The following is a 10,491-nucleotide window of genomic DNA, read 5'->3' on the forward strand; positions in this document are numbered from 1 at the left end:
TTTCTAAACGTTATATACAGATTTATAGATAATTTTATTATCCTTCTAACGATATACAACAACATATATGTTGTAAAACAAATTTTAGCAACACAAACAAGAAACTAGAGAAGTAACCACGAATAGCTAATAACTTCAGTTACTTGTAACTAAAGTATAAATTTCACGTATAAAGTTCAACATTACTTTTTTGTCTATTTTTGTTCGCAAAGTTTTAAACGTGATATACAGAGTTGTAGATAATTTTATTAACTTTCTAATAATATACAACACCATATGGGTTACAGAATAATTTCTAGCAACATAAACAAGAAACTAGAAAAGTAACCACTGAAGGCTTAAGGGGCACAACTAGTGTGAAATTTTAAAAAAATCGAATTTTCAATTTTTCTATATTTCGATAGGTTAGACCTTTAAAAACAACATACCAAAATTTTAAATCGATATCTTAAATAGTTACAGCCATTTAAAGAGTATATATATAGTACATTCTATAACGATCATTTTATCTTCAAATGCGTTTTTCTTGAAACAGCATTTTCCGAATTTGCAGCAGCGATTACTCAAAAACAAATAATCCGATCACTATCGAATTTTTTTACATGTTCTATATATAGTTCTCCGTAAAATGAACTATCGATTTTTTTATCGGATCAAAAATCGAATTTTGGCAGTCCAAAAATGACCAAAATTTTGGGTAAAATTCGACTTTTCTTTGAAAAACGCCGTCATTTTGTCAATTTTTGATTTTTTTTTCTTTACCATAGTTCATTTTACAGACTTAAAACATGTATAAATATATTCCTAAAATTTTGAAATGATTGATAAAGTAGTTTTTTTAATATAAATTCCCAAAAATCACTTTTTTTTAGGTGGTTACACTAGTTGTGCCCCTTAATAACTTGTGACTAAATTATAAATTTCACTTTTCGCTTTTCTTATTTAATTTTGTTCACAAAGTTATTAAACGTTATATGCAGATTTGTAGATAATTTTATTATCTTTCTAACGAGATATGACAATATATATGTTGTAGAACAAATTTTAGCAACACAAACAAGAAACTAGGAAAGTAACCACCAATGGCTAATAACTTGTAACTAAATTATAAATTTCGCAATTTTTTCTTATTTAATTTTGTTCGCAAAGTTTTTAAACGTTATATATAAATAAGTAGACAATTTTATTAGCTTTCCAGCAATATATAACATTACCATTAACTTTTAATTTTATATAATAAAATTATGCAGGATTTAAAAAAGCGCATCCGATTTAAATCAAAACACATTATTTTCCAATAACTAACGTAAGTCAAACGATTCAGTCGGGATATCAAATTAGATTTGACAAAAAATGTATAATAAAATTTAATAATAAATTTACCTCTTCTTTTTGTCAGCACCAGAATTTTTGCCTTCTTCGCCCTTAAACCATTTTTGGAGGGCTTGGAATTTTGTCCCGCTACTTCCAACAACGCTATTTATGGCATTTCCAACACTACATATGGAACTGGCACTTGTACTAGTTACACTTTTCTATAAAAAAATATAATAAAGTCATTAAAACCCACTGACCTATCAAGAAACAAAAATATAACTAGCTGTAGGTGGAATTCTGTCTTGAGGCAATTATGGCATCGTGCCTTGAGGCAAATTGCTGGAACTTCCCGTACAGTAACGAAATGTTCGAGGAATACTGAATGTTTTCAAATAGATTATTATAAATATTGTAGCATTGTCTAATATTTATAAGTATTATATAAACTGTATTACAAAGTTGTAATTATTTGTTTAAAGTATATAAAATATATAGTCAGAATTAAAATAAAATCTGAATTATTTTCGATTTACAAAAAAAAAAAAAAATTGAACGAAATTTTTTTCCAAAATCAATTATTTTGTTAAAACAAGATGAAAGTTCTTTGATTCATTAAAATTGGACGCTTAGTTCTCTCAAAAACTGCAATTTTTTGCACATTTAGCTCTGTATCTTCGAAATGGCTGGGCCTGCCTTTGCCAAAAACTAATAAACACTTCTCCCAATCATTACTAATTGAATGTTTTTTAGATCATTCAAATCGGATACTCCGTTCTCTCAAAAAGTCGATTTCTATTTTCTGCACTCTTTGCTCCGTATCCCCGAAACGGCTGGATCTGCCTTTGCCAAAAACTAATCAGCTCTTTTCCCTATCGATAGGAATCGAATGTTTTTTTCAAATCGGTTGATCCGTGCGCCCGAAAACGTGACTGGAAATTTGTATCCATACATACACACACACACACATCCATTTTTTCTGAGGTATGCCAAAACGTTCAGAAACCTTCAAAACGTCGAGAATGTAAAAATTTTCAATTCCGATTTTCGGCCCATTACAATAACTTATCCTACGGGAAGTTAAAAATATAATTCTTATTACCTGTGATGTGATTCCCTTGGGTGGTGAACTCGACTTTTCAAAGTTTTCAGCAATTTTGTTGAGTCCACTTTTTGATTGCTGCGAAGCTGCAGCCACCATGCTTGCAGTATCCTGTTTAGTAGCAGTCTTAATTTTCTTAACCGAATATTTGTCTTTAGGAGTTTGCTGCTGGTGATCTCCGAAAACAAACGGATTGACCTCCTGAATCTCTGCAGATGATCCTGCTGACATCGCTGGTTCCTGAGATGACTGAAACACAAGAATAAATTGCCACAATTTGTTGCCAACAATTATTTTCTATTTTTCTTACCTTGCTCGGTTGGAATCTAAAAGTGCTCGCCGGTCCATAAGAAGCGAAATCGAACGCCTGTTTTTCGGCAGGTGCTCCTGGTGGTGCTTCCGGAGGCGTCGTGTCCTGGTGGACGAGTCCTGCGCGTTCGTCGAGCACGAATTTACCACCAGGTCCTGGTGATGATGTTATGAGCCAGTAGGCTTCGTGTTCGGGGATGTGTCTGCCTACTGCTGTTCCTATGCGGCCCCAAGCACCTTCTTCGTTAATAACCTGAATAAAATATTAATGTTAGGTACAAATATAAGAAAACTAAATTAAGCGAATAATTCTCGGATGATTTTTAAATTTTAGAAATTGGCCTGTGCGTTTTTGAGAAAACGTCGAAGAAATTTAAAATTTGACTCGCATACTTTGGACATTGCCTAATGCATCAAAAACACAGTTATTATTACTGGCTGCATGTCTGCATTCGCATGAAATTTAGCGTAATATAACTGGATTTTTAATATAATTGTCATTTATTTTCAGCTTTTTGTATTCGTGTCATTAAAAAAAGGCTTTTATATACTATATATGGTACGATTTATTAACTTCCCGAAGGAGAAGTTTGTTGTCATAAAAAAATCTGATTCGCTAATTTTATGTTTTCACGGTGTTTGAAGTTATTCTGAATCGAATGAGATCAAATTAGGAAAAAGTATGTGTGTGTGTATGGGAGTGTATGTGTATGGAAGTGCATGTGTGAACAGATTTTTAGCCTTTTTTCGACGATTATTCAAAAATGACTGGACCGATTTCAAAAATTTCCAAAAACCATTCGAAGTATCTCGATGAGGACTAGTGTTTCTCAGTTTTGTGGGACGATCAGTCTAGCCATTTCTTAATGATTAAAAGAATTATGAAAAAAATAGTCCAAGTTTTAGCCAAAATTTCCGAATCGATTTAAAAAACTCTTCGAAAGATATTAACTTCCAGTAGTAATCGCAAAATAATCCACAATGAAAATTTTTATGCATCTTTACGTTTCAAAGGTTTCAGAACAATTTGGCATACCTTAGAAAAAATGGATGTATGTGTTTTTGTGTGTGTGTGCGGATACAAATTTTTGTCGACGATTTCGGGACAACGGATCAACCGATTTGAATAATTTAATAAATTTGGTCGCAAAGCGACTCAAAAAAATATTTTGCTGGAGTATTCTAATTTTCGAAATTTTTTATTTTCAAGAAAAACTAAATTTAATAAAACTCAAAAATATCCAAAATAAGAAAAATAGATTTCTTACAAAAATTTGATAATATTTCGAAATTTTCAAGAAAAATCGAATATTTTCAAAAATTTCCAAATTCTCAAAAAATTTAGAAAAAACGTTTTTTAAAAAAATATTTAATATCTTTGGATCTAACTGCGTCTCCAACATCATATAAAGAGATTTTGTAGTAAAGAGTAAAAAAAAATTATGTTGCTTATTTCAATCGATTCGAGTTGGGGAAAGGGTATGTAAATCCTATGTTAACAATGAACTGCTTTTATTGTTAAATTATTGCAAAAACAATTTTTTTTTTCAATTAACTGAAAGTTGAATTCAAAATGAGTACAATAAAAAAAATCATACTGCTCTGTTCACCACAACTGGAGATATTATGATTAATGCAGAGAAAAACGACCAAAATTGAGCAAATTATCCAAATTTCAATCGTAAATATTTTCTTTAAAATTTTTTTTAAAGCAAAATCCTGAAATACGTGTCAAATGATTTTATGAATAGTATCTGTAAACAAATTTTCAGACAATTCTAAAATGTCAAGGTTAATTGGTGTTCGGTTTGTAAAAGAATGACTACATGATAAATGTAATTATAACACATATCGGGAAGCTCATGCCACTAGCCTTAAGGCATAATGCCACTTTCAACTAGTCTTAATATCAATTCAAATACTTACATATTCTCTGATGAAAATTTCTTCCCCTTCATGAACAAAAACATCTGACGGCAATTTCAGTGAAGGACCTCGCATTGCCCTTTGTGGAGCAAAAACACCTCTCTGGCTAATGATGTAGCGATGAGATTGTTTACGACCCCTAAAATAACAAGAAATTTACATAATTTCTGCAATTATTGATTTATTATCATTAAGCAATCTATCCCTTACCCTTTGGGTGCACTCGTCGACGCTCCAGGTAACTCGGGTGAATTTGCATCGATCATCAAACGATCTCCTAATCCTGTCGATTGATGTGCATGATGGACAGATACGGGTGTCAAAAGCACCCTGGAATAATGTCTGTTGAATTGTAGACACCAGGCTTCCTGGACATCAGGTGCACAATAAGCACGCATTGTGTCTGGACTTAGGCGGACCCATACACCATCATCGTTGTGAATCTGAAGAAAAAATGATAATTTGATACAATGATATTCTAATAATAATTACTAGTTAAGTCCTTTATCCATATGTTTTCCGTTGTATATAGTGCTCAAAGTGAGACGTCACTTGTCTGAGCGAACATTGCCGACGACAATCGTAGACTCTCTTGTCATATGTCATATATTATGTGCCTAACATAGGCCTTATAATATATAAACCGATTTTAACTGGTGCATTCGATTTTATGTACATTTATTTCAAAGGAAAAATATCAATATCATTTCTTACAAAATTATAAGCCATCACAATTGTCAGTATATTATTAAAATTAAACATACGACATGTGACATTTAATCGATCGGGAGAGTCCGCGATTGTCGTCGGCAATGTTCGCTCAGACATGTTACGTCACAGTCCCTTCTATGTTTGAGCACTTATTTGCGCCTGAGTAGCAGTCCATGTGGCATAAGGTATATCGATAAAGTGCATTGTAAAATATTTACTATGATACAATATGTATGAACATAAATTTTAATAAATACGAAAAAATCAGTTTTAATTAATATGAATATGGAATTTACAAGAAATGCATTGAATCACGCAAGCCATTAGACTTCAATTAAATCATAAGACTTGACCGAATCATCCGACTTCATTCGACTTGTGATAATTTCATTTATCTATATAATATTTCATAATGATTAATATTATTGGCAAACAAATTAAACTATAAGACAAACAAGGAAAAGGGACTCTACTGACGAGCAAACTTTAAATTTGATCTAGAAGTTAAAAAGGTACTCTACTGACAAGAAAATTAAATTGCAAAGTATACGATAAAAATGAAGAGGGACTCTACTGACGAGCAAATATTAATTTTGGTCTAGAAGTTAAAAAAAGGACTCTACTGACCAGCATATTAAATTGCAAAGTGTAACGTTAAAAGGGACTCTACCGACGAGAAAACTTAATTTTCATCTAGGAAATAAAAAGGGACTCTACAGACGAGCAAATCAAATTGCAAAGTGCAAGATGAAAAAGAGACTCTACTGACGAGCAAACTTCAATTTTGATCTAGAAAATAAAAAGGACTCTACTAACGACCAAAGTAAATTATGAACTAGAATATAAAAAAAAACTTTACTGACAAGCAAACTTAAATTTTGATCTAGATTAAATGATGAAAATGGACTCTATTGACGATCAAATTAAATTGCAAACTATAAGATAAAAAAGAAACTGTACTGACAAGTAAATTAAATTGAAAACTAGAAAATAAAAAAATAAAATAAATTCTACTAAAAGCAAACTTTAGTTGAGACATAGTAACTAAAAAAAGTGACTCTACTAACGAGCAAATTAAATTGCAGAGCATACGATAAAAAGGAAGTTCACTAACGAGCAGCAGTAAATTATGACTTAATTATGAAAAAAAATGACAAGCAAACTTTAATGTTGATCTAGAAAACAAAAAGGACTCTACTGTTAATTTGAAAATAAAAATGCTAATAAAGTGTAAATTTTGATAAAGAAATAAGAAATAGGTCTCTACTGACAAGCAACTTAAATGGCAAACTATAAGATGTAAGTGAGTCTACTGACGAGCAAACCTTAAAATTCAGAAGAACCAGAAGTTAAAAAATCTAATTTTCATCAAAATCAAAATTAAATCATTTTTAACAATTTTTATAATATCTCTACGATAGCATCAATGTTCATAAATCTTTACTTCGTCTCATAATGATTGGTCAAAATCAACAATAATTATCATAAATTTTTAACAATAAATACATCGATGGGACCTATTTGCAAATATTTTATATAAGCTTGTTACGACGTGATTTGAGTCAAGAAATTTTAGAGTCGTCAACTTAATTAACCCTTTCCACTCCAAGGCTGTTTTTGTTTATATTCCACCATTTCCACCAGCTGCACGCTAAAATTACGTTTTTTTACTTTTAGTGTTTTTTGTGTCTTTTGTAAAAGAAATATTTTTTGTGGCTAAAATATTAACATCATATTTATTTATTTTTTATTTGATTCATTCGTGATTCAAACATTTTAGTAACAAAAATTCCCCCTGTTTTGAAAGCAAAATGAGGTATTACTTCATTTCGAGTATCACTCGACAGTGGAGTTAGTGGTACAAAATCAGTGTCGAGTGGCACTCGACATTGGAGTGAAAAGGGATAATAATGATATGTTTATGATTATCATTTATTCTTTACCTCGTCAACAAATGCAATGGTCTCATCGCACTGGACAATAGCCAATTGTTCGCTCTGCAAACAAGGATGAGCCCTGATCCTCGCTCTGCAAACGAAGGATGAGCCCTGATCCTTAGCCCTGCACTCGGTCTGCACGTGAAACGCAGCAGTCGTTCTGCAGGCGCATCTGGTGGAATTGTGGGAGGAACTGCCGGTCGTCTCGGCGGAGGCGGTGCTGTTCCTGCAGGAGGCGCCAGGACGCGGACAGTGATCGACTGAAAAATTGAATGATACATTTGAGGTTATATATATTAATTATCCACTATCAATCTTTTATTAACTTCCCGTAGGGTAGTTATAGTAATGGGCCGAAAATCGAAAATGAAACTTTTTGCATTTCTCGACGTTTTAAAGGTTTCTGAACATTTTTAGGGCATACCTCAGAAAAAATGGATGTGTGTGTGTGATTGTGTATGTATGGATTCAAATTTCCAGTCAGGTTTTCAGGCGCACGGATCAACCGATTTGAATGGTTTAAAAAAACATTCGATCCCTATTGATAGGGAGATGTGCTGATTAGTTTTTGGCAAAGGCAGGTCCAGCCGTTACGGAGATAAGGAGCAAAGAATGCAAAAAATACAAATCGAGTTTTTAAGAGAATGGAGTATCGGAATTGAATGATCTGAAAAACATTCAATTTGTAATGATTGGGAGAAGAGGCGATTAGTTTTTGGCAAAGACACGTCCCGCATTTCGAAGATACTGAGCTAAATGTGCAAAAAATGGCAGTTTTTGAGTGAACTAAGCGTTCGATTTGAATGATCTAAAAAAACTTTCTGCTTGTATTGACAAAACAATTGCTTTTGAGGATAAACAATTATCACATCTTTTTTTATTTTCCATAAAATATCTTTGTAATTTTGGATTAAGAATTCAAACTAGCTGTAAGTGGAATTCTGTCTTGAGCAATTATGGCATCGTGCCTTAGGCAAATTGCTGGAACTTCCCGTACCGTAACGAAATGTTCGGGGAATACTGAATGTTTTCAAATAGATTATTATAAATATTGTAACATTGTCTAATATTTATAAGAATTATATAAACTGAATTGCAGAGTTGAAATTAATTTAAAGATAATTAGAACTATAGTCAGAATTAAATATAAATCTGAATTATTTTCGATATACAAAAAACTAAAAAAAAAAAAAAAAATTGGGAACAATTTTTTTTTCCAAAATCAATTATTTGTTAAGACAAGCAGAAAGTTCTTTGAATCAATTGAATCTGACGCTGAGTTCTCTCAAAAACTGCCATTTTTTACATATTTAGCTCCGTATCTTCAAAATGGCTGGGCCTGCCTTTGCCAAAAACTAATAAACACTTCTCCCAATCATTACTAATTGAATGTTTTTTAGATCATTCAAATCGGATACTCCGTTCTCTCAAAAAGTCGATTTCTATTTTCTGCACTCTTTGCTCGTTATCTCCGTACCTGCTGGACCTGTCTCCACCAAAAACTAATCAGCTCTTTTCCTTATCAATAGAAATCGAATGTTTTTTAAACGATTCAAATCGGTTGATCCGTACGCCCGAAAACGTGGGCGAAAATTTGTATCCATACATACATACACACACACATCCATTTTTTCTGAGGTATGCCAGTAAAATGTTCAGAAACCTTCAAAACGTCGAGAAATGTAAAAATTTTCAATTCCGATTTTCGGCCCATTACAATAACTTACCCTACGGGAAGTTAAAAATCACCCAGGCTAAGCACAGTCCAAACGCCACTCTGGTGCAAATGTTTACCCAAGTGCGTTTAAACTGTTTATGTGCTGGACCACTTATCAAATTTTGGGAAAACTATTGAAAAATGTGAAAATGCCGCCAAGCTAAACACAGTATAAGTGAAAATGTCGCACAGAATTATTTGCAAATGCAAATTAGACTGTGACTATACGGGAGCACTTTTTCAATTTTGTGTAAATTACTATGCAACTATTTTTTTGAAATTGAATCCGAAATGAAATGACGATTGTTTATGTTCTGCAGATAAATTGATTTATGATTTACATTTGATTTGCTCAAATAATGATTTGCAAAAATAATGAAGTTAAAGTATTTGTAATAATATATTTGAAAACGTTTAAAACTTCTCGAATATTTCATTACGGTACGGAAAGTTCCAGCAATTTGCCTTAAGGCACGATGCCATACACCACTAGTTACCTTAGGCAATGGATATCCATCGACGGTAGCCTGAAGAGTGTAGTCACCCACTGCAGTGGGCGTCCAGGTTCCCCCGATATACGCGCCAGAGTCTTGACAGCCGTGACACGAACCGTCTCGCTCGTCGGACACTGCGACGCCGCGCGGCCGGAATAAGAAGCAGGACCGGTCGCCAGGCGTAAATTCTTCGAAGGAGTAATTCGAGAAAGCCTAGAGGGAACAGAAAAATAAAAAATAAAAATATATAAATATATTTTTTTATTATTTTATTGATTCCTCACCTTCATAATGGTGATGCTTTTGAAGCACATCTTGTCCCTGACGGTGGCTCGTATTTGGCAGCAGGCGGAGGAGGGTGTCCTCCCGGAAAGTGGTTTGATTGACAAATGGTGCTGATGCGGCAGTAAAATTTGAAGAGTTGGCTGCAGGTTGGGGGTCGCTTGTGGTGGTGGAAATGTCCACATTTGGTCCACCGTCTACGGGAATTGCCTTTAAGGTAACCTGGGAATAGGAGATAAACACATTTAAATTAACACATTTGTTATTTATATATATATATTATATATATATAATATATATATTCCGGGTCATCTAGTATATATATACTAGATGAACCAGCAAACGTTGTTTAGTCATAACAAATATAAAATGTATAAATACAAAATGTTTAGTACAAAAATTATTAACTGATCCGCAAATGTGGTGCATAAGTGAAAGGAGCATCTAACAAAAAATATATGAATAGTTTACCCACTGGAAAGCACGCCACATATAATTGTCCCTTAATAATCTTTGCAAGGACGAAACTAATCTGAAACTGATTCTATTTAAATTGAATTGAAAGTTTCAAGATTTTGATATATTATTACCACGCATTTTATCAATTTAGTAATTTTTGAATTGCGAAGGAAAATCCGATAAATAATTTTTAAATTATATTGTTATGTGGCATGCCCAAAGAATTGTTTGATATCGATA

General features: G+C 32.8%; 1 protein-coding gene across 1 annotated transcript in view; it reads right to left on the minus strand.

The window, feature by feature from the left end:
* The window catches only part of LOC113378627 (E3 ubiquitin-protein ligase highwire-like), a 107,292-nt gene that overhangs the window by 84,978 nt on the left and 11,823 nt on the right, over positions 1-10,491 (minus strand). Inside the window, exons 6-13 of the mRNA XM_026619178.1 lie at positions 9,823-10,014; positions 9,514-9,723; positions 7,368-7,559; positions 4,862-5,094; positions 4,652-4,790; positions 2,727-2,978; positions 2,417-2,665; positions 1,384-1,535 (exon numbers count right to left, since the gene is read on the minus strand). Coding sequence (XP_026474963.1) covers positions 1,384-1,535; positions 2,417-2,665; positions 2,727-2,978; positions 4,652-4,790; positions 4,862-5,094; positions 7,368-7,559; positions 9,514-9,723; positions 9,823-10,014 — 1,619 coding nt within the window. The remainder of the gene's footprint in view (positions 1-1,383; positions 1,536-2,416; positions 2,666-2,726; positions 2,979-4,651; positions 4,791-4,861; positions 5,095-7,367; positions 7,560-9,513; positions 9,724-9,822; positions 10,015-10,491) is intronic.

The sequence above is a fragment of the Ctenocephalides felis genome, unplaced genomic scaffold, assembly GCF_003426905.1.
Source record: "Ctenocephalides felis isolate EL2017-DRISC unplaced genomic scaffold, ASM342690v1 CF-g0.4_SCAFFOLD_01886, whole genome shotgun sequence".
NCBI lineage: Eukaryota > Metazoa > Arthropoda > Insecta > Siphonaptera > Pulicidae > Ctenocephalides > Ctenocephalides felis.